Genomic DNA, 25721 nt, shown 5'->3' with positions numbered 1-25721 from the left:
TTTTTATATATTCCAATGTCAAAATTAGACCCCATGTGGCCCTGTGAGAAGTTGCAAAGGCGAAGAAGCGATACTACTATTGCTCCTTCGCCATCGCAACTTCGCACCCTCGCCTTCGCATCATCGCGCTTTCGCCTTCGCCTTTTTATAATTGTGGAGCTCTCTATCGTTTAAAGACAATTTTAGCTGTATAAAAGGACATCTGAGGCAGACGATAAACTTTCTAGAATTTATATTCAACAGCCTGCGCAGATCCATAACTTTTTCTAGGGGGGGGGGGGGGTGTTGATGGATAATTATATTTGTCGGGGGGGGGGGGGGGTGGGGGGGGAGGGTTCCGAGACATATTTTGGAGATTTTATTATATATATAATTAATAAAATTAAGTTTTCCGGGGGGTTGGGGTTGGGATCCGGACCCTCTCTCTCCCTTTACTGAATGTGTGAAGTTATTAATATTGAATTTTCCGGGGGGCGGACCCCCTCTTCCCCTTTAGATCCATACATGAGCAAGGAGTGTCACATAATGAAATTAGAATATTACTGTGATCCATAGTAAACAGACAGCTGGTTAGTGACAGGAGTTTGAAAGTGCATATGTGCATGTATACATTATGGCGGACATTACATTTTATGTGGAGTATATAATGATTAGGCATAGCCAGCACTGGTAAACATATATATCACATATACACATTAAAATATTTATAAACATTCATAGTACGCACAATGGCCTAGCGCACGCGTACCAATAATATCATGGATTAATCGGAAAATCTTGGCGAGTGCGGTGCTTGCATCAACTTAATTTATGTAATCAACCGAGACTTACTGAATGCTATCAAAAAAGGCGAAGGCGAAAGTGCGAAGTTGCAAAGGCGAGAGTGCAAAGTTGTGAAGGCGAAGGAGCGATAGTAGTATCGCTCCTTCAGCTTCGCACTTTCACCATCGCATCTTCGCCGTCGCATCTTCACACTCTCGCTCCTTCGCCGTCGCACTCTCGCCTTCGCAACTTCGCACTCTCGCATCTTCGACCTAAAGGCGAAAGTGCGAAGGTCAAAGTGGCCCCATCGGAACACCATAATTTTCCGGGGGGGCTCTCCCCCTCTAGATCCATACATGAGCAAGGAGTGTCGTCGCATAATGACATTTATATGTTACAGTGTTTGATCCATGGTAAACATACAGCTGGTAAGTGACATGAGTCTGAAAGTGCATATGTGCATGTACACATCATGGCGGACATTACATTTTATATGGACTATATAATGATAAGGCATAGCCAGCACTGGTAAACATATATGTTACATATTAACATTAAAATATTTATAAACATTCATAATATGCACAATGGCCTGACCAAGACTATCTAAATGTTATCAAAAAAGGCGAAAGTGCGAAGTTGCGAAGGCGAAGGAGCGATAGTAGTATCGCTCCTTCGCACTTTCGCCATCGCATCTTCGCCGTCATATCTTAACACTTTCGCCGTTGCACTCTCGCCTTCGCAACTTCGCATCTTCGACCTAAAGGCGAAAGTGCGAAGTGGCCCCATCAAAACACCATACAGACACGCTGATGGTGTGTATAGCGTGTCTAAAGTTGTCCACTTATGGTGAGTTCCTAATTGTGGCTGGTATGTTTCTCAGACAATTATCGGTCTTCCAGTAATTGTAATGTGCAAATCAAGGAAATTGATAAAACTTACAATGACAGAGTAACTATTTCTTCACAGGATTTGATAATGTGTCCAACGAAAAATTAATATCCCGGTGAACTTTATAACATGCTGTTTATTTCTTACATAGTCTGTTGTCCTTTAAATACCATGGACAATTACAGCACTATTACTGTCTAGACCACTGTGATAGTACAATGACATGAAAAAGAAAAGTAGACAGGCTAGGTCTGAATTGAGGAGCCAGTGTTGAGAACCGCAATGTTTTATCTGTTTTACTCTAGGACACAGGAATGACAAATCTGTATGACAATACCACACCAAACTTTTGGTGCAAGTCATTATTTTAGAGTTATGACTTAACATGATCAATATTTGTAAATAATATGTTCTCGATTTTTTTTTCTTGCTGAAGCTATTTTGTCCTGAAACTCCTGCCTTTGAAAAAGTGGCACCACCATTAATCTCTATCCCAGCAACATTATAGGGTATATAATTTCATTAGTTGTAACATATCTCTATCGGCGCCAAGGCGTTTAGTGGACAAACATCACGGATGTTCAAAACAAAAAGGGTCTAAACTGGCCGGAAAAATTACATGTCTAGAAAATAGTGTTATCTACCCAACACCAGAAATAATGATGTTCCGACGTATTATGATGGGCAAATCAAAACTAATAATGTTATCTCTTTGAATCAAAAATAAAAAAATCTTAAAAATTAATATTTATGGGATACACATAATAAACTCTCTTGGTTGTAAAGATGCCAAATTCTGAAAACATATATAATAATTATACTTTAAAAAATTAGCACAAACGTATGATTTATGCATGCTTCTTCTACAGAATTCAATTACAGACTACATCTATCATATAGTTTTGGCCATTTTGCAGACAAAGAACAATGATATCAATTTTTTTGCCTCCACATACTTGATTCCTCGCATATAATTTTCTTAAATTTTATCCCATCTTGCACGATTTGTGCAAAAGATAGCAGAAGTGTTAAGATGTCCTTCTAAATACCGGAATCAGACATTATTGAATAAAATCGTCCGTGCAAATTTTCAAGAATGCATATTTTACGAATGGATTGGTTCGTAGCCACCTAATGTTTCGTGAGGTACAAAAAAATAAACTTTTTGAAAAAAAAACTAACGCAGGCATAAAATCATTCTACATCTTTAATATGGATCATCAGACCTTAATAAATATTGCACGCAGATTGCATAATTCTCAATAACAAGAAGAAACAACATGTAGACTGATTCCAACGACCGCCTTGAAATGGAGCCAACTGGATCATGCCAACTGGCATCCAGATGGATTTCATAAATGTAACCTTAAGCTATTTGTATAAATTGGATTTCCTAGCACAGATTGACAGCATTTTATTGTACATGTAAAAAGCACATTATAATTTGTATCTTAGATATCTGTTTTGAATAAATTGGATTTCTTTTCATATAGAAATACTGTAACTTCTAGTCAAAAAGCACATTTTTTCTATGTATTATATGGATTTCATGTTGAATTAAAACTGTTCACGTAAAATTGTAGATTTCATGATGTAAACTAGTGAAAATTCTGCATGAAAAATAATAATCTATACGTACTATCACTCAATAGAACACAAAATTGAATGCATGAGCTCAACCAAAAATACAAATGTAGCACAGCAACAGCCTCAGGAGGATGATATAAAAGAAACCAAAAAAATGCTAGACATCTCTGGTCATAGTTAATGTAGAGAGAAATTCTGGATCAAAATTTTGCAGGAAAATTGTCCTACATCATTGTTCAGATCTACTAACCAATGTTTTAGCTTTTATCCTAAAGGAATGCTATACATATATGAACTTCACAGCAATTAATTACAAACAGCTACATAAAGTCTCTAGATACATGTAATTAATCCACATTGCTTCTTAAATTGCTACACATATTGATGATCTTTTTTAAAAAGCATGAATGAGCCATTTGTTTGATCGAAAAACACCACAGGAAGGTCTTACAGCACATGTGAGTTGACAAATTTTGACATAAATCATGAAACAGCTATGATTGTTTCAATTGTTTGAATTGAGATTACATATAGCTCCTTGAATTGAAAAATCGGTCAAATTACAACAGTGTATTGGTTCTTACTCCGTAAAAAGACAAAATTGAGATGTCCAAATCAGTGCAAATTAGTGCCATCACAATTGACATTTGTGATTGCTTATAAAGAGATTTTGCACTTAAATTTTTGGAATGTTCTTCACCAAAAAAAATAACTCGGAATGCATAACTATGTAATGTCATGTAGACAAAATATTATAGATATAATCTAAAACAGTCGGGAATGCCTGATAAAAATAAAATATTCTGAAAGAAGTTCACTGTAAAAACATAAACAACCTTGTACATAGAATCTCACAGATAAAAATAAACAAAATGTTTCAAAAAAATTGCATCATTCCGCATCTTGATATTTTGAATACATGTGTAAGAAAAAAACAACCAGTTTTTATCAATAACATCATTTACCAGTGATTAATTACTTAATAAAGAATTGGCAGTGATATGACAAAAGTATTCCATCAAAAGTGGAAATTATTACCAAAGCTTAGACAGAAATTTTCCACTTGCAATTCAACAAAGCTTCACCCAAAGGCATGATAGTTTTAGCTTAGTAATCTGTATAATGTAAAATATAACTTATTCTCCTTTACGGCTCCACAACACTTATATGATTTAAATACGGAATCTACTCTTCCAATTTTATAGCTTACTTCTACTCCCTTTCTTGTAAAAAAAAATATGGCAACAAATGAAAAAAAATATTTTACACAGTTTTCAATCATGGGCTCATTGATTTGATATAAAAAACCAAGCAGCAGTTACAATGCTACAATCTAAATACATATTTAAATATACAATATATTATGCTTCAACATGAGAAAATGTCATCATTTACTCTGATTTATTTTAAGCCTATATATTAGTATTGGTAATAAGAAGTAACAATTATTAATACCTTGTAACAAGAATTGGAGAGAAAGGAAAATTTTACTGACAGAATCACATTGAAGAATTAAGAAATAATTCTTTTTCTTGACTTGTACTCATAAAATATAAAAATTTTGCTTTCGCAAAGATGAAGACATTCTATTCTAAACATGAATTTGTCTATAAAGCAATTTGTTGCCCTTTGCAAAAAAAAGAATTACAAAAAATTTGATAAACTTTAGCACAAAGTGAATCAGTCAGACAAATCGAAGCCTTTGAGAGCAACAATTAAGTCTTGTAAATTTTTCTAACGCACTCACATACATGGAATAAAACTTTCTACACACCGTAAAGTCTGAATTGAACACATCTAGTCTAAACTTCTCACACAGTAAAGCTAAACTCCATACATATTTACTGAGAAGTGTGTCGACTTCCACAGGAAAACAAAGCTGACGTGTATATAAAACAGCAGATCACAGAACTATAACCCCGCCCCTCCCTCATAAAGCCCCAACCCCTAACTCTTATAACCTCACGACCCACCATCATAGAACACTACCCTTTCCTCATAAATCCGCACCCTTCCCTCTCGAAACTCCTGCCCTCCATCATAAAAACCCTGCCTCTCCCTCAGTCAGACTCGTCCCCACTGGCCTGGCTCCCGGTACCACTGCTGGCTCCCCCCATGGAGCTACCCCCACCCCCCAGGAATCTTGAAGTCTTACTACTGTTCTCTGACTGAGTTACAGATTGTGTGGCCTCCTCAACCTTAAATTCAAACAGAATATTATACAAGTACAACAAACATTTTACAGTACATCTAGGGACAAAATTTGATAAAATAAAAATTTTGTGAAACAGTCTACTTCATTTTGAAATGTACATGCTTTATCTTTTAAATTCTTTCACTGAAAAATGCTTACACTTAAAAAATTTCAATCATTTCTTTATTAAGTAAATCATTTAAATCCAGGTTTGTATTGATATCAAGCAAAACCACTCATGGTCTTTAATTGTATTCAAAGAAATATGTATAAGAATCGAATCATAATCACACATTGCATAGGATATTTTATTTGACCATTATCTTTACAGAGTATGGGCAGAAGCAATACCTGTAGTCTGCTACAGATGGTCTGGTAGGTTTTGGCATTGAGTGCATTCTCTGGGACTCCTTGCAGCTCAAAGTCAGAGAAACATTTCTGAAACAAAATACACCACACTAGTTTATCGGCCACTAAAAAGTCAAAATCACACAATATTAACTTGAAAGTCCACAAATTTATATAAGGATACCAAACTTCATAGAGACATGAATTGTAGAACTGATGACATTACATTGATAATGCTTTTGCTTTGAAGTACGTAATGTTATATAGATGAGTAAATGCTTAGCACAGTCCACAAAATATGGATAGCAAAATTAACTAGAGGTACTGTGAGCAAGCTCACAATTGATACCCCCCGCTAAGAAAAAAATCATAACGCGTGTATTTTTGCTATTATAGAAAATATTGGATGAATCTATTTCACTGACTATTTTCTATAAATAACATCTGCTCTATTTTTTAAAACTGTTAATGCTAATAGGAGTAAACAAACCAATTTCTATCCTTTAATTCCATTTTATTTTTAGTTAACTGTTAATACATGAGGACATTTGCATTCTTCCTTTAACAACCATGACTCAAATCAAACTCGAATCAAACGAAATCCACATGTCAAGCAGCCATTTAATATTTAAACATTTTGAATTATTGGTATACTGAGCCCAATTTTTCGGAAATTTTTTTTCCACACATTTTTTTTTCAAAATAAAAATTTCATTGGGGCAGGCCATTTTCAGAAAAACGGGGATGAAAATCTAAAAATAATTTTATGTGGCCTGAGAAGAGCAAGCTTTGTGTCAAATTTTAGCTTCTAATATTTCCATTAATACCAGAAATGACACAGACAAAATTCAACATTTTCAAAACAATGACCTTTACTTCCTCATCTGACCTTGGGTCAAGGTCATGACACACCCTTATGTCATAAGTAATATTTGATTCAATGCTTCTCCATAAGGAAGATATGGACCGGACACGAATTTTGCATTTTTTCTGCCAGTGACCTTGACCTTGCCCGAATGACCTTGGGTCAAGGTCATGACACACCCTTAGGTCATAAGCAATCTTTGTGTGAAGTCAGAACTTCCAATATTTCTCCATAAGATAGATATGGACCGGACACGAATTTTGCATTTTTTCTGCCAGTGACCTTGATCTTGCACGAATAACCTTGGGTCAAGGTCATGACACACCCTTAGGTCATAAGCAATCTTTGCATGAAGTAAGAACCTCCAATGTTTCTCCATAAGAAAGATATGGACCGGACACGAATTTTGCATTTTTTCTGCCAGTGACCTTGATTTGCCTGAATGACCTTAGGTCATCGTCATGACACATCCTTAGGTCATAAGCAATCTCTGTGTGAAGTAAGAACCTCCAATGTTTCTCCATAAAAAAAATATGGACCGGACACGAATTTTGCATTTTTTCTGCCAGTGACCTTGACCTTGCCCGAATGACCTTGGGTCAAGGTCATGACACACCCTTAGGTCATAAGCAATCTTTGTGTGAAGTAAGAACTTCTAATGTTTCTCCATAAGATAGATATGGACCGGACACGATTGCACAGACAGACGGACAGACAGACAGACAGACGGACAGACGGACAGACGGACAAGGTGATTCCTATATACCCCCCCAAACTTTGTTTGCGGGGGGTTTAATGAAGACATGATTATAATTTGAATTCATTGAAAGCTGACAAAATAAAGATCCCGTTTTCACATCAAGAAGGCTCAATGGTCATGGCAATTTTTAGACTCCATTGATCTCCTTTTAAAGAAGAGCTCTATTCAAAACTAAAGGAAAATACCCTAATCTAAAAGGTAAAATATATGGATTTCTTCTTTACTGAATCATAGTTTATAGCTTAACAATTCATGTCTTAAAATTTTAGGAAGACTTATGTTTAATTTGTTGACCATCCAGCCTCACATTGAGGTATGGAGGCCCGGGACTCACCCTGTTGATGGTCATGACACAGGTTAACTGGTAGGGGTGGAGACTCAGGTCCAGCCGGTCAGACAACCAATCGCAGATCATCTTCATCTGACCTGTATACCATTGCTGTAATGGCCAAGATAGAACACCATCAGTGCTTACATTTACCAGTGCACTATCATTGAATTAGTTTCTGTAAATCTTATTTACCATTGCTGCTCCTAATGACTATAATAAGGTAGACATAGAAATATGGGCCATTTATTCTCTAAACTACTTGGAGTTGAACCAAGCAAGTAGTATCATAATTTATGAACAGTCATACACTTGCATGTTAATTTTATTCATACTACATTTCAACAAATTCATATTACAAAAACCTGCATCATTGCTAGAATACAGTTGAGGAAAGCCTGACATCTTAAATAATTGGACTCCTTACCTCAAATATAGACAGAGTAAATAACTCATCTGCAATTTTCTGTCTCAGAATGTCCAGATTTCCTCTCATGAAATCAACATACGCTTTGCCCAGCTCATTCACTGGTTTCTATTCAATTAAATGCAGTTGAAATTATTACATTGATATATAGAATTTATTGAAAAGTTTTAATGTAATTATTTGAGATATTTCAAATATGTAATGAGAGGGTACATACTGTTAGTGATAATATTGAAGAAAAGAATGTTCCCTCATCATATCTGGCAAGTTTGCTCAGCACTGACTCCAGTACTGATAACAGCTGAAATAACAAATATTCACCTTCTTCTCAAATGTTCTAATGAATCAGGTTTTCAAGTTTTATTTCTCTTCTGATTTGTTCATTCATCTCTCTCTCCTCCTCCCTCTCTCTCTCCTCTCTCCCTCTCTCTCTCTCTCTCTCTCTCTCTCTCTCTCTCTCTCTCTCTCTCTCTCTCTCCAATATCATCTCTACTATCTTCACTATTGGAAGGACTATTAACTTTAATATCTCTCCTCTTGTCTTTCTCTTTTTTACTTGTCACAACTGCAATAACTTAAATTTTAAATTCCTCTCTCTCTCTCTCTCTTCTCTCTCTCTCTCTCTCTCTCTCTCTTCGTTCTACCTCTGCCTTTCATTTTATTCCCTTGGCACAAACCCACACATGAAACACACATTATCATACTTTACCTTTTCTATCAAACATTTGACCATCTGAACTTGTATCCTATCCAGAAAATCCTCTATTTTGGTATGGTACTGGTGCTTCAAAAAACAAAACAGATTTTATTAGACTCTCAAATCTTTTAAGAATAATCAATGTAACATATTAAACCAAACATGAATATATTGAACCAAAAGTACAGAAATATCAGGAACACATATCTTAGTGTAATCACTGTCATTTTAGATTAACATATTATAATGATAATAGTTGAAATTAATCCCATAAAAATACTGAATTATTCCAAGTACATGTATCATAAGCAGATTAATTATTATTACAAAATTATCAAACAAAATATTACTTTCAGTTGATACTTTTATCTACTAATCCCTTTGTCTTGGAGGTCTTAAATATATATGGGTATTGTTTATAAATATTTCATATTCCTACAAGATGAAATTCAAACCATAATAAAATGTAGCAAAACTGTTAGAAAACTGAAATCTTCCAACTCTGAAAGCACATGCAAGCTTAAAATTTACAATGACTGGTTTTAGAGAAACATCTCTTGCATTAGTTAATACTGCGTTTTATTACATGTAAAAAGCGAAAACCTAGTACATGTATTGAGATTAAATATTAGGACATGTATAACAATCACCATTTAGTTGCTTATTGGAGAAAGAATTATGCAACTGTTAATTTTGTGAACAGATGGGAATATGTATGATATTTACATGTAAATACCATAAATATCTGATGAATGCTTCAGAAGAAGCACACATTACAGCAAACACAATCTTTAGTAAAATACATAAAGAACATGAAAAATCACATTGATCATAATAAGGGATGAGACACTTTGAGAAATACTGGGGATGTTTGAATGTTAATAGCTGATGTGATCACACCAGAGAGACACCAGGAATGTTAATGAAAGAACACATGGGGAGAAAAAAAGGACAGAGTGGAGGAGAAAATTAATTAGCGTAATACCACAATACCGAATTTTCTATAAGTGTCTGAAAAGAAACAAAATCCGAAAAAATAAAAAGTTGGTTAAAAGTGTTTGAAAATAAACAAACATGTCTACTGCTACGTAAAAAAATAAAAAATGTAATAAATTATAAAATAAACAACAAGTAGATAAAATTTTATTTATGAGGTCACAAATCAAAACACTACAAAATAATAATCTATTTGAAAGGAAGTTATATATATCTGAAAACAGTTAATTTGCATTTACTGTCTTGAAATATAAAGATTTGATGATCATATATTACAGGGACTTTAAATTTCATTAATTATAATTAAAAGATTAAATCCAGCAAAAGTCTTTGTATTTTACATACCATATTTTCTCCACTGTCAAGTGCACACAAATGCAAGGCCTAAAATAAAACAAACACAAATTTAAGGATAATTACTTATTTTAAATTCATAAAAATTCTGACACTGATAAGTCATTTTTTAATAACAAGATTTCAAATAGTGAAAAATCAATCCTTTTCCACATGTCAATCCTGATATTACATGTACAATGAAATTTTACAAGATTTTACAGGATTCTACAAATCATTAACACTGTATTTACAATGAACGTAAAATGTCTTGCAATATCAATTAATAACTGGTCCTGAATTTACAATAACTAAACATCAAGTTAAGCATGTTGATTCTCCTTTAAAGAGCCTTAAATTATATGAATTTTAAACTTTCATTTTATAACTGGATTTTGTGGGGCAATAATCCTTCTTTACAGGATTACTGTAAACCAACTTTTATTCACGTGCAAGAAATTTTCTTGAGGTTCGCAAAAGCCTCATCATAGCGATTATTTCTCGTCGCAATCTAGTTCTTGCCGCACGGTTATAAAGACAACAAAAATATAGATAAGGTTTGATCGCCAAAATTAGTTGCTGCAAACCAGTTTCTTTTTTTGATGGGTAAATTGTGAAATAAAGGTATTGCAAATTAAAGTTGGTTTAGAGTAATTGATTTACATAAAGATACGTTATAAGTTTATGTTTAATGTACCCTATTTTTACAGTCTAATCTTCTTTACAGTATGTTACAGATGTATTCTGTTTACTTTTCACTCACCCTATTTTTGCAGTCTATGATGACATTCATCATTACCGCCATCTCCGGATACAGGAGATAGTCGGTCCCTTTCCCTCCCTTCCTCAGCCACGCCTCAAATGACTTCAGGGTTCTGAAGGAAAAAAAAATATAAGTAAAATTTATGAATACTTTAAAGCTTACTCAAAGTTTACTTCCACCTTCCTTTACAACTACTTAGTTTAAGGATAAATTACTATAATATTGTTTACATTACAGGACTTGTTCTTAAACTAAGGGACATGAAGCAGGTCTAAAGGATGAATATAGAGTACATTTTCAGAATTTGAAAGAGCTATTAAATTGCAATAAGAAATAAATAAAGAGAAATTTAAAAACTTGGCAGATCACACAATAAAAAGATCCAAAGGGCTCAACAAAGAAAAGAAAAAAATTTGTATAAATTAAATTTATATTTTATTTTGTTCTTTGGTATTAGCTAAGCATTAGGACATTTCTGACCTTTTTACCATCAGTCTAGATTTTTATTGTCTTAGCTTTATGAAATTTCTGACCTTTTGGCAGCTGCCTCAATCATGTCAGCAGCCATCAGTTTGAGGCGATGGTCGAGGTGGTCGGCGAACATTTCATCAGGCCAGTGAAGCTCACGGATAAAGCTCTGCAGGGCGTCCAGCTTCCACAGCATGTCCTCAGACGTCGCACAACCATTTCTGTCAACAGAGTTTACAATTGTTTTAAAAATCCTGACTGAAGTATGACCATAAATTTCACATAACTTAGTTTTAATCTGATTTTGAAAAATATAAGTTTATAGTCAATCTGAATGTAAAGTGTATTATAAAACTTGTATGTTCCAACCAGATTAATCCTTAAAATTAGATGTAATGGTATGACAGACATACTTCTGTTTGGAGATAACTGATTCTCTAAAGTAGATATATGTATTGAGGTTTATAGCAAATATATATGCCCTCTCAGATGGATATTTAAGATGTGGATAACATTAGATGCTTTAAATAAATATCTTCATTTCTTCAATATAAGCTTGGTATTACAGTGAGAGTAACAACAGAGGACTCTGACCCTTGTGGTTCCCAGCGTTCACGCTCGAAGCCCTTGTGGATGGACTGAGCGATGGAGGACTCCATCAGATCCACATAGCGCACCACCTGAGGGGCGAACACCATCCGCAGGTGTTGGTGGAACTTTCCACTGGATAGGTTCTCTGCGTCACAAAGAAAAGATCCATAAAAATAAACCTGGATTTAAACGGGTATCTACTGACTTATATAGGATTCTGTGGAGTAAATAATCAAGTTACTGGTTTATGTGCATGGAGATTTGTCTTTATTTCAAATATTCTGTATGTAGACACCAATTTTAATAGTGTTGGCATTTACTCTTATAACCAAAATTTTTCTTAAAACCAAGTGGTTTTCAATACATTTTACCAGAATTCACTACTCAGCAAAAATTTATAACTAAGTAGACAAACCATCATTTCTGAGGTAATCGTTCAGGAGCTGGAACAGTGGGAAGCTATCCCAAGTGTCTGGGGGCTGCATCTCCAGCGTCGAATCCATGTCCACCGCGAACAATGACCAGAATATCTCCGCATGCTCAACCAGTAGATCACTGAACCACGCAAACGCCTGAGACAAAAAAAAAAATCAAAAAAAAATTTAATCTCCGAGACCAGATTAAGCCATTGGACATCCATTTACACGTAAAAGCCATGAGATGCACAATTACCGGCATTGGTGATCACTAATTAGATATGAATATCATTGTGCTTTAATTGCTTAGGTTAATGTTAGTTAATAAATAGTTTCATTGAAGTCATTATAAATATGAGGCCCATGGGTCTTGACAAGTCACCTGAATATAAAGCAAAGTTCCTCTCCAAAGCTTGAATCAAAAGTATCAACAACTTAAGGATGTTGGATGGTCTAAAGTTACTCAACAGATCCACATTAGAGTTTTACAATGATTTTTTTCTCTCCAGCCCAATCATAAGTTAGTAAAGTCGAAACTAAAAACTTAAAAAATTTTAATATTTGACATATGAAAATAGTTTTTAAATTGCCATAACAATCCAATTCTTATAACAGAGAAACCAAGATAGAAAAAGATAAGGCTCAGCTATGGTAGTATTGAAAAGGTAAAAAAAGTAAATATTTAACAGAAAGAAAAGACCGAAAAGAGACAATAGAGAGGTAAAAAAAAAGCTCCTTGGAACCTTCTGCTCAGAGGTGAACTATGTACTATCATCTTTCTGCGAAATTAAACCCATCGTAAATACTTTCATCAGCTTACAAAAAAGTTTCATTGCTTATAAATACTATGACTGATTGTTTTTTTTATGGCTGCATGAAGTTAAAACCATCCCAATTGGTACTTTTTAAAAAATCATGAAATTTGAACATTCTGACAGTGGAATTAAACCGACTTACTATATATATATATATATATATATATATATATATATATATATATATATATATATATATATATATATATATATATATCATTTTGATTGTTATGGATCTTATTAACAATTAAGTCAGCTATAGCACATAGGTTCTGAATCAGGCGATTGAAGACAATAAAATACATTATAGAACTTTCAAACTCTAGGGAAAAAAATGGCAGCCATGCAATCAATCCTTTTTCCAAAAGTATTACATGTATTTCTCAAAATGCTAAACAAAAGTTGACGACAAACGAAGATGAATTGCAATTGCAAATGACCCATTTGTGACCCATTAAAATCTGGATGTTAACTTTTAGCATACAAAGAGAAAAAAGTTAAAGAAGCAACAGCAAAGCTTATAAGCTTTAATATTGAATTATAGTCATAATCCCTTGCATATCATGTAGTTCAAAACGAAAAACTTTAAATTAATTTTATAAAAAATATCAAAACTGTTTGTGTATTGTACTTTGAAAATTCAGTCATACACTTTGAATATTTATTTTCTCAAAGAATATGTAAATTCTAAATTCTAATTAAAATAATCTTTCATGGCACATGCCTTATTCTCTGTGAAAGACTTAGAAAAACTGGTAACAGCAATATGATATGTGAAGATGAAATAAGTAGCTACCTCACTCATTATCTAGCCTTTTACCTTAACTAGTTAAAACAGAACTAAATTAAATGCACTGTGAATTATAAAACTAAGTTATCAGATGCATTAAAATATCAATGAACGACCAATATGTAAATATATAATCTCATAGGAAAATGCCCTGACCCAAAGGCATATAATCAAAACATACTTCAGAAAGAAATGCGTAATTATTGAAAATTGAAAACAAAATGAAACTGAAATCAAGAACTTAATATTCATCAATCCCCACCAAACATAAAAAGGCCATATAAGCTGCCAAAGGAAAGATTCTCACTTGATGTATATTTTTTGTTTTACTTTTCTACAAGAGAAGACACATGAAACTTTTAATGACTTATAATATCCTGAGATTGGCAAGCAAGCATTAAGAAAGAGCCAAGTATTAGCTGTGACTCTCCAAATGATTGTGCTGTGTGAAATTCTATTATAATTAAATTGAATATTCTTAGATGGTAGATAGCCTGTGCATACAGCAACACCATCTTTTCTGGTATTAGAACTCTCCATGATGCACCAGGAGCACCTGTCTATCCTTGACCCTCAACCACCCCTCCAGACCAACCCCACCCCCCTCAATTACTCTATAATCTTGGTCAAGTATCATATCTTAATTTAAAATCAGTGTCTGATTTCAAAATCCCTAATTGTGGACTCTAAAAAGTGAGATAATATTCAACTTTAAAATCCACTAGGTAATTTCTACTTCATAATTGATTGAAACTTTTAATTGCAAGAAATACAGAATGCATTGACTAGAGTTAAACTTTCAAATTATGGTAGCTGAAGTAACTTACAATATTCCATATAAGGGAGAATTGGCTGTTCCTTCTATGCAATGCAATGATTGATAATATCAATAATTTAAGTACTTTACTCACTTTTTGAATGACAGAAGATACACTTAAAGAAAGTTGTTAAATAATTATAATTGACAATAAAAATCCTTTCTTTGGTAGTTCATGCAGATTATAAAAGTTAAGCAAACACTGCAGAAAAATGACTTCTCTGACATGAGTAATGTATTTGTCTGCAATGCTGGCTACTTTCACAATAATGTATTATTCAAATAAACCACCAAAGAAAACATTTTATGGTTTGAATAAAAAAATCTTGCTAATTCAACACATCTACATATTTGAAAGTGGAAAAAAATGTTTGTATTAAAAGTATTGTGTTCTTGTGTTTACTAAAACATGGAATGTGCTTTTAAACAAAACAATAAACTAGTATTGCACATAGATGGAAAGATTATAAGGAACTGGATATTTATCAGATTAGTTTGATAATCAAACTTAAAATTATAAAGCCTAATTTTTTATTCAGGCTGCAAAGCTAGAAAAATACATGGAAAACAATAGTTTAGGCTGTATATTTATAAGAGAACTTTGTTTTATATGTGCCATTTAAATTTATGTAGTTTGATATGCCTTTCCACAATTAGTAAATTGACAACATCAAGAAATCAAATGTATTCTTATCGGAATTATTTACAATGGCAAACTCATTGAACTATTCTTACTTTCATGAATAAAACATGCTTTCTCTGATTGGCTCCTTCACATTTACATGAAGGAAATCTCACCAATCCAGTTAATGCTTACAATGACATGTTCATTGCTTTCAGGCCTCCAAAATCCAAAGTTTTGACCTTAAATTAATGAATTAATAAGGATAATAGACATACAAGAAAACTTAAGTTCAATGAGTTAGTCCATGGTCAGTAAGCCTTTGTGAAACTAACCACAGGTTTCTGACTTTGAGCTTAGTTTTAAAATCTAAGCGCCAAAGATAATCAATACAATGATACTTTTCAAGTGAGCTAATTCATGTACATTACAGCATTCTCAGATACTAATGTACCATGAGGCCAAGAAAGGCATCTTTTAGGTAACATATGTAGTATTAACAACAAACACACTAATATTGTGCTTCTTTGCAGACTGTATATTAATCATTAGTAAAAGTGTCACAAATGGTGACATGCATATTTGGTGCAAGAAAAAAATACTGTAAATTCCAAATTAAACGCGAGGAATTTATATCCACGTAAAATCATGAGAAGCACCCCTCATGGATTTTAAAATCTCGCCATTATTTTCTGAGAGTTGGGAACTGTGAGAAATATTGATAAATGTTCTGTGTTTGCAATTTTATATTCTCGCAATTTGATACAAAACAGCGGGATCGCAGAATTAAATACTCGTGTAATATAAGGAATTTACAGTATTCTTTCTTTTTTCATGATCAAGCTACATTTTTTTTTAAATCAAAAAAGTTTCATCATAAAGTCTTAATAGAGCCAAGGGGATATATTTTTCTTTAAAGTTACAGTAAACATGTATAGTCTTCCGAAATATCATATTATTTTATCATTTTCATTAATTTCTTTGTTACCTTATATATATATATATATATATATATATATATATATATATATATATATATATATATATATATATATATATATATATATATATATATAAGAATTTAACTTTCTGTAAGGATATAAATTCAACAGCACAGTTAGTTTAATAGCAACATTTTTTTTCTTCAAAATTTTGTCAACTTTTTTTCCTGTAAAGTTCTACAAATAAAAAATCCAAAAAAAAAAGAGAAAGTTTTATGCCGAATCTAAAGTGCATGATGAATCATAATACACAGGTGAGATTTGAGCTAATCAAACAAGCCAGTATCAATAATCGTTGAAAACATGAACACGCCTCATATGCTATATTAATAAGTGTTAAAAGAAAAAATTAATAATGATGAAAAAAAGAACAGAATTATTGTGCTGAAAAAAAAAGAGATGTCACATTGATAACTCACCGTTACAAAGGCCTAACAATGGAGGTAGAAAAGCACAAAAACAATATGATGTTAGTACCATGCGCATGTCAGGAACAAATCAGAATGAACATCACAGAATTTCACACTTCAAACAACTACTGGGGGGGGGGGGCTTTGGGGGAATCTGACTAAAATCTGTATTTTTAAAAATTTCTGGATGGAGTAGAGTCCTTCAAAGAACGTAAGCATTTATAAAAGACAAACTCTGCCCTAATGTTGTATTGTTAAGCATTATGTAATATCGCTGAATCAATTTTCAAGTGCTAAAACCTTGTAAAAAAAAATTCTCTTTGCACCATTAAACTTTTACTGATAGTCATCATTTAAATATACTTAAAACAAGTACACCTGATGAATATAATACCCATAAACCCAAAATTTCTCCATGATTATATTACTTAATATAAGAAGTTAATTAGCTAAAGTACCTATGTAATCATACTATGCCATATGTTTTTCATTTTATCTGTTGCTGCCTTAATTTCCACCTGTCTGTAGACAACTTTGACGATTATTTTTGCTCAATAAGGCTAAATTGACAAACATATAATTTGATGAACAATTTTTGCTGCTTAGAGGTTGACCAAAAGTAATATTATCCTTCAACATTCAAATTCAGTTATGTTCATTAATAATAACTGCACACCCTTCAGTTCTTATGTTAAGCAAATAAATGTGCCCATATGTAATGTTAGTAACATTGATGTGTATTTTGAGGTTAGTAAGGACAGTGCTTTGTTTACAGTAAGTAGTAAGCATTAATAGCAAGTGCAATGTCTGTTTTATTTACCAATTCTCTTGACCAAATCCTCACTTTTAAATGAGAATATTATTTTCTTACAGTAAGATATTGTAGACAAATATATTCCAGTTTTTACAATATAAGATCAGATATGAAAGTAAGTAAATGTGCCGACAATTTTAGCTTATTTCCCTTGTTTCTGAATTTGTGATTTTAGATTTTTTTTTTATCTTCAATTGAATTTTCCATTTTCTGCCAACGATTCCATTCACTTTCTACACAATAAAGCAGGATACTGACATCAAAAGGAAAAAACATTCACTGAATAAACACTGGTTGCCACGGAAATCAATACAATAAACAACTGGTTGCCGTGGTGATTCATACTGACCTCAGCATGGTGTTCCTCGTTTTGCTGTAAGACTTCGATACAGAGTTCCGCCAGGTGAATCACATCATCCAAGCGTTTCTTTGGTGACACTTCCTCATTGTATGAATCTATCGTAGATGAAACATGAATGTCAGACACTGCTAATCACAGAACTTATCAATTCAATGTGTTGTTTCTATTTTTTTAAGCCTTGGTCATTAAGCTATAATACACAATGCTTTTATCTAAAATAATACTTTCAATGGTTTTTTCCCTCATTTTCAACAATCAGTTAATTTCGCAAACACATGTTTGTAACAGTAATAAATAAGAGTTTTTAACGATTCAAGTTTATTACATCAATTGAATGAAAATTGCAGGTAATGTAAAATACAGTTTAATGTACAATTTCATCTAATCTGCTGCAGAGTTTAAAATTGTTTGTTGTTCTTGTATTATCACATAAATGGGATTGACATATACATTCTATACATATGCCTGGAAAATATGACACAATGGATGCAGGAAAAAACCCAAAAGACTTGTACTTCATCAAACTGTTCCTAAGATTTTACAGGCAATACATTTACAATGCATCACTTTAATTGTACTAAGCCATACATATAAATCAATGTAGCTAAAAACAGAAGCATGCACATCAATTAACTTTTACAAATGACAACTTTTCTTATCTTTACAGAAATTAAGATTTCACAAATGTCAATACATGCACATCTTAACTAAAAATGAAATTTCCTTCGTAGAGAAAACTTAAAGGTAAAATCTTGTGGATGAAGACGATTGGGGACTTTAAGGAGAAAACTCAAGACATATGAACATTGAGCTGTTACAGTAAATTTTTATTATTCAGGTGGATGGTGGTGGTTTGGGTGGGATGGAAGTATTGGTATACTTTCTGAATGTTAACATCAACAGGATGAAGAAAATAAATCAATGAAATAAAACAGGTAATAATTGGTGGGGTATCAGGACTTCAGATAATACCACCTACCCGTTGATCCTGACCCTACAGAATTAAAAGTCCAATGTTCAACAGAGCAAAGTCAAGTCACAAATGGACGCAAAGGACAAATCACAGAAACTGGATCTTAAATCAATTAATATATGGTAGGTATATCTAAGGGCTGCTTCAAACGTCATTTAAGAAAATTTCAACATGTCAACATAAACTTGAAATGCTCTATAGTCCCATAATGCTTCACATTATATTCTCAAATAATTTTAACCAATGCCATATAAAAGATGTAAACCAGTTCAAGAGGATGTACCAAAAACAGTAAAGAGACACAAAAACCTTATCTACTGATAAATTAATATTTGTATAAAAACTGCCATTAAAACAATGGATATATTAGATTAGTACTTTACTAAACTGAAGAGGTTAGTGTGAAATCTACTGTAAATTGTAATACCATATTACAGTGACAATTGAAGCATGCTTTGTGAGTTTGACAACAAATTAACCCAATCCTTGAACAAAATAAAAGTTACATTAACTATAATTCAAATATAAAATTAGGGAAACCATACTTAATTATAATAAATAGAAAATCAAAAATGAAAAAAAAAAACATGGAATGAAGCAATTTCTTTCACCTTTTCTTCCTAAGCATAAAAAATATAGCATACATTGTAATATGAAGCAATTTCTGCATCACTGCAAAGCTCATTTATACAGCCATAAATATTATAATCATATTCAAAGATAAATGGAGAAACATTACATGAAAGCATGGACTAATAGTATATTTTAATTCATTCTGTAAATAACATTTCAAAAATTTCTTCAGTAGCTGATTAATATTTATTTCATTTCAGTTTTGTATTTTTACCTTCAATCTTGGCATATTCGGAGATCCGTGTGTAATTCACAAGAGCTGCATTTTCGAGACACTTTTTGATGACATTTCTGACTTCTTCAGGTGGAACAGGGGTTACAATGTCTTTCATCAAAACCTGGATTGTAAAACAATAAAATAATGACTCTGAGTCATTCTGCCATAGTTCTAGCAAGTCTTTGAAATCCTCTGCTATTTAGTTCCACAATTTTCAAAGAAAATTTTTGGACTGTTCTCTCCCCCAATAAGAGGGCTTTTCATGTCTCTGACTAAATAATTTCACTGATTTTTCCAATAAAACCAATGCCCACAAATATTAATAAAACCACAGAACAGAAATCTGACCATGCTACTCTGTCAAGTGTTATTGTAAACCAACCTTAATTTGTGGCGACTTTATTTCACCAATATTACTGGTTCACATCGACTTATTTTAGTGATCAAGATGTAATTATCGGGAAATTATTAATCCCAGAGACATTTGAAGACTAAGCAATATATGCAACAATGAGGCTTCGCAAACCATGTGAAAATTTCTTGCACATAAATAGAAGTTGGTTTACTCATGCAGTGTAATGAGTATTGTTTACCCTCTCCAGCAGTGACAGTGTGGCCTTCAGGGCTCCCTCTGGTCTTCCGAATGGAAAGCAGTACCTGTAGATAGCACAAAAAGATACTCATTTTGAAGTTATTAATTTTTCTCACCAACTTCACTCAAATTAGTGCTTTAATTAAACCAAAGAGCAACATGAAACAGTATCTAGTGGATAACTAAGTGAAAGTAGATGAGCAAGTAGAAAAGTCAGAGAGAGACAGAGACAGACACAGACAGGTAGAGAGACAGACAGAGACAGACAGAGACAGACAGACAGACAGAGACAGACAGACAGACAGACAGACAGAGACAGACAGACAGACAGAGACAGACCAACAGACAGAGAGACAGATGGACAGAGAGACAAACAGACAGAGACAGAGACAGACCGACAGACAGAGACAGACAGACAGACAGAGACAGACCGACAGACAGAGAGACAGATGGACAGAGAGACAGACAGACAGAAAGACAGAGAGACAGACAGAGACAGACAGACAGAGAGACACAGACAGACAGACAGACAGACAGACAGACAGAGACAGACCGACAGACAGAGAGACAGATGGACAGAGACAAACAGACAGAGACAGAAACAGACAGACAGACAGACGGACAGAGACAGACCGACAGACAGAGAGACAGATGGACAGAGACAGACAGAAAGACAGAGAGACAGACAGAGAGACAGAGACAGACAGACAGACAGACAGACAGAGAGACGAGACAGACAGACAGAGACAGACAGAGACAGAGACAGACAGAGACATGCAGACAGACAGACGGATAGAGAGACAGACAGACAGAGACAGACAGACAGACAGAGGGAGAGAGACAGACAGACAGACAGACAGACAGACAGGGAGACACACAGAGAGAGAGAGAGAGAGAGAGAGAGAGAGAGAGAGAGAGAGAGAGAGAGAGAGAGAGAGAATGAGAATTACCTGAAGTGTGTGATCTGGTTCTCCAGTAGAATCCTCAGTCGTTCCTTGATCTCATCAAACTGTAACTTCTCCTTCAGTAAAACTGTCCCTATTCCGTCTGGTCTGTAGAAAGCATGAATTAAATATTTAAATAATTTAGAATTTTCCTGATTAAAATACACTTGTACCATATTGTCAACTGGGTTCAAATCATCATATAGAGTAAAAATAAGCATTGGTTAATGAGCCTAAAGACTGTTCGACTTCAATGAAAACTTTTAATGAATAAAGTCAGCTAGAGCCTCTTCTTACTGTGTAATACTACCTGTATAGGTCATCGTGGTGAATCATATTGAACCAACAATTACCTCCTGTAAAGTTGTCATTTCTATTAGAGGGTTTTGCTAATCTTTATTTTGAAATGCAGGCAAATAAAAATGATAATTTAACCAGAAAATGACATTCAATATGCCAAACACTTTGCAGATCTTAATACAATTGTAATATATAAGGATGACATTCTATTCTATTTTGTACAAGCAAGCGCCTTTGTCTACTGTCTAGCATTTCACTGGCACATACATAATCCCCCATGTTTGCAAGCCAGGAGTATTCCACTATGCATACCCTATTTTTCATTTTATAGATTTCACAAAGTACTCAAAACTAAATTGTTTTAAGGTTATTTGTATTTTGCAAGCTGTGCAAAATTTGTGATTAAAGGAAATAACAGTGGCAATACAAGAACAAAAAAATCAGCAATATAAATGCATGATAATATAACTGTGAAAAACTAGAACAGCAATATATGTGGATAGCTATGCAAGACAAGCAACAAGTATATGCATGCATAATGAGGATTGAAAGCAGCGTTTTTTGACATTCATGTGAATGTTCAATCTTAATAAATTCATGAATTTGATTCCAAGGCAAGCTGACATTTCTGGGATAAATAACCCACTACCCAAAGCAGAGATACCTAGGTATGAGTGACATCTTACCTCTTTCCCCGCTTTAACTTAATTTTGACCTCATAACTAAAGCACAACAACAGATTGTATAGCAGGTACAATTACACAACATGTCAAGCAAATCAACAAAAACTAGGTACTTGAATTTCCATAGAGATGTAGAAATTCAAAAAATAAACCCACATTTACTTTGAAGAAGGTGAGGTGCTAGCAGCATTTACTACATCGTAGGCAATTGATGAGAATAATCGTGAGCTTTACAAACAAAAAATAGCGTAAGATTTAGTATAACATATAAATTATGCTATGATTTTCAGAATAAACAAATGAGTGAAGAATTCCTTGCAAAGGCCCTTGATATGTTTCAAGCTAATCTAAATCAGGATATGTGTAGCTTTGAGGCTTAACTAATTTTCACACGCTAGAAGTCTGAATAAAAACAACAAACAAACGGGAGTCCCTTCGATATCCTTAACCATCGTCAGGGAATTCTGGGAAATCGTCACAATGGCTCTCCCTACCTGTTTCCGTGAACATGTGAGGCGCAGAAGGCGAAGCTGTAGTGGATGAGGGTGGGGTCTATCATGATGCCCCCCTCGGCCCGCTCTAAAAGGTCGTTCAGGTAACAAAGGTGTCTGTGGCAGCCCCGGACCCCATACCTCGCACAATACTCGTCGAGCACAAACACCTGACCGGGACTGAACCAGCCCTGGAGTATAAAATCAAAATGATAACAAATTTTTCTTAGTAAGCCTAATAATACTTATACTTAAAATAATGAGAGAATAATCCAAACTCTAAACGTTCTCATCTTGAACAACTTTACACATTTTATTATTCACAGTATTTACTTTTGAAAAATCTTAATACAATTCTCCAAATATTGTCAAAAAAAACCAACACAATCCTCATATACACATGTAAACAAGCGTGTGGAAATAGTTGATAATTAATGGTTGAATAAAATCACTAAAAATCATTAATTAACTGACTTCACCTTGGTTATTTGTCTTGGTGAACATCAACTCAATGGACTTAATAAATACTTGCATCAACCTATCAAATATGAACTAGACCAGGTTTTAACATCACCAATGTGTTTCATCAAAACTCTTTGCCTGATATCTAAGATTTTACCTCTTATTTTTGCACATGCCCTTTAAAGGATTTAAGTTTTGAAACTGCGTTGTGAAATTTTAGATTTTGTTAACTGTAGGGTCTGCATTGTTTGCAAATGATTAAGGGGTGTAAATTTCAATTCAACTGTACCTTGAAGGGACATAGTCACAAATTTAGCTGAAAATTTTCAAATTTATTTTACTATTGTATTGTGTACAATGCTTCACAAGGAACTGTCCAACAAAATTGGAGAAATAAATGCTGAAAATTTCTCTGTTCAATTAGTGACAATACCCCCTATTTAGTAGGATTCTCATCAAGAATATAGGAGTGTAGAGGGTTTGTACCAGACAGGTGTAGGCGTCATTGAGCCGGTAGTCCAGAGTCAGGGTCTGCAGCATGTTAAATAGGTCGTGGTGGTCAAACATCACAGGGTTCGCCTGTACAAACTCGTCCAAGCCATGCTTACGTGCTCTGTCAGCATCTACAAACAGCAAACACAAAGTTACCGACAGATGTCACCAAAATGGTTTTTGAAATGGTTAGGATTTGATATTCAACCATCATACACCAAAATGGTTTCTAGATGAGAGGGGTATGTTTTTCAACAATTAGGCACACACAAAATGTTTTATAGGCAATGATCTCTCTTGATGATTAAAAAGAATTCATGTAACATCATGCTTTAAATCATCATTTTCAAACCAAAACAAGGCTAACACTTCACAGAGTCTTACTGACTTCCCTGCATTTGTTCAAAATATTTTTGGTCAAGCATTATTAATTTCTAAAGTTAAACTTGTATACTGACCTCCTTGCATGCGTGAGATCTGTGTGTTGGATATCTTGTTGGTCTGTACCACCGGGGGCACGGGTTTGTGGGTCTGACCGGTGGCTCTGTAAATAGCCTGCACCCACAGGGTCCTCTCATTCTCATCGTCAGTAGCGAAGGTCACGTTGTCTCCTTCCTTCACACAATTAAAGAAGTACTTCCCACCAAAGCCCTCTGCATCTGGGGGAAAAGATTTCAGTTAACTTTTAAATTGAGCAAAACAGGGACAAAATCTATCTGATTCTTTGTATTACTCTTTCATTAAAATGGTATCGTCTTGCAAAACAATGAATATTCCATACATTAGTTAAACAAGTTTATCTGTCAATTTTATCACAACTGAAATGAGGTCAGGTCTTCATTATTTGCAATGTTTTGCAATTTTAATTAAGCATTATGATGAAAGATTTATACAATTAGTATCTGAGTTACATTATTACACAAACCAGGAGCAGTAACATCTACCAATGATCCTTGACAAATTTAAAAATCAAAACAGCTTTTTTATGTTACAGCTTGTTATACAAATTTTTCAGTTTCATGGAACATACATGAACATAAATTTAAGCAGAACACAAGTCAGACAGAAAGACAGAGACCATCGTTCACTTGGCAAGGTCAGAGAAAAGGGAGACAAACCTGGGACTTGTTCGCAGTAGTCCACGGTGAATCCATCCAACTGCATCATTTCTGTGGGGTCGGGTTTCTTCTCCCGGTAACTACACATGGCAAAGGTGTACTGAGAAACCTACAACACAAATTAAAACATAATGTACATGATCAAAGGAGTAAAAGGTTTACAAAATTTTTCTTTTCAGGTGAAATTCTGGAATAATATTTATCAGGTTTCGGTATTCACAATCTCACTTCATAAATGATTGATATTTCTCAAAATGAATCCAGCCCTTTTCCCTATTGAAGTTTTCAACATTTTTAATGAGAAAATTTTCATAAATTGATATCCTACCATATCTTGTATGTATTTTACAATTATCACAAGAAATATTTTATAAAACTAGGCGACATACCTGCACCAGAACAAAATATCTCTTCTTGTATTTCTTCCACACCTTTTTGCCAAGTCCATACAAATACCTGTTAATAGTCATACACTGTCAGATTGATATTCAATTACTTATATACTGTAGGTTCCTAATTGAACGTGAGGAATTTATATCCATGTAAAATCTCAAGAAGCACATCTCACAAATTCAAAAATCTTGCTTTTTTTTGACAGATGTAAACTACACGAAACTATGATAAAATATGGCATTCGCGATTATGTATTCTTGCAATTTGATGGAATATGGTTGAATCACGGAATCTCGTATGTAATCGCATAAAATAAGGAATCTACAGTAATCAGATCAACTCCAAGTTTTATTCTTTTGATCACTAT

General features: G+C 33.8%; 1 protein-coding gene across 16 annotated transcripts in view; it reads right to left on the bottom strand.

Moving 5' to 3' along the window:
* Window positions 1-2842: 2842 nt before the first annotated feature.
* LOC105341043 (calcium-dependent secretion activator 1) overlaps window positions 2843-25721 on the bottom strand; it is a 41025-nt gene continuing 18146 nt past the window's right edge. Inside the window, exons 8-31 of one of the 16 annotated variants that reach the window (XM_066082690.1) lie at window positions 25351-25417; window positions 24962-25070; window positions 24302-24502; window positions 23838-23974; window positions 22893-23080; window positions 22402-22437; window positions 21422-21523; window positions 20473-20536; window positions 19877-20000; window positions 19036-19050; window positions 18045-18151; window positions 16891-16902; window positions 12426-12582; window positions 12014-12155; window positions 11485-11640; window positions 10952-11063; window positions 10201-10239; window positions 9853-9870; window positions 8872-8946; window positions 8380-8463; window positions 8163-8270; window positions 7742-7846; window positions 5786-5872; window positions 2843-5438 (exon numbers count right to left, since the gene is read on the bottom strand). In XM_066082690.1, coding sequence (XP_065938762.1) covers window positions 5301-5438; window positions 5786-5872; window positions 7742-7846; window positions 8163-8270; window positions 8380-8463; window positions 8872-8946; window positions 9853-9870; window positions 10201-10239; window positions 10952-11063; window positions 11485-11640; window positions 12014-12155; window positions 12426-12582; window positions 16891-16902; window positions 18045-18151; window positions 19036-19050; window positions 19877-20000; window positions 20473-20536; window positions 21422-21523; window positions 22402-22437; window positions 22893-23080; window positions 23838-23974; window positions 24302-24502; window positions 24962-25070; window positions 25351-25417 — 2383 coding nt within the window. In that variant the 3' untranslated portion in view covers window positions 2843-5300. Of the gene's footprint in view, window positions 5439-5785; window positions 5873-7741; window positions 7847-8162; window positions 8271-8379; window positions 8464-8871; window positions 8947-9852; window positions 9871-10200; window positions 10240-10951; window positions 11064-11484; window positions 11641-12013; window positions 12156-12425; window positions 12583-14338; window positions 14366-16890; window positions 16903-18044; window positions 18152-19035; window positions 19051-19876; window positions 20001-20472; window positions 20537-21421; window positions 21524-22401; window positions 22438-22892; window positions 23081-23837; window positions 23975-24301; window positions 24503-24961; window positions 25071-25350; window positions 25418-25721 lie in introns of all 16 variants that reach the window. The other 15 variants (XM_066082686.1, XM_066082687.1, XM_066082691.1 and 12 more) reach the window with 15 other exon arrangements.

The sequence above is a fragment of the Magallana gigas genome, chromosome 4, assembly GCF_963853765.1.
Source record: "Magallana gigas chromosome 4, xbMagGiga1.1, whole genome shotgun sequence".
In the NCBI taxonomy this organism is placed as follows: domain Eukaryota; kingdom Metazoa; phylum Mollusca; class Bivalvia; order Ostreida; family Ostreidae; genus Magallana; species Magallana gigas.
This window is presented reverse-complemented; position numbering and strand designations above follow the sequence as displayed.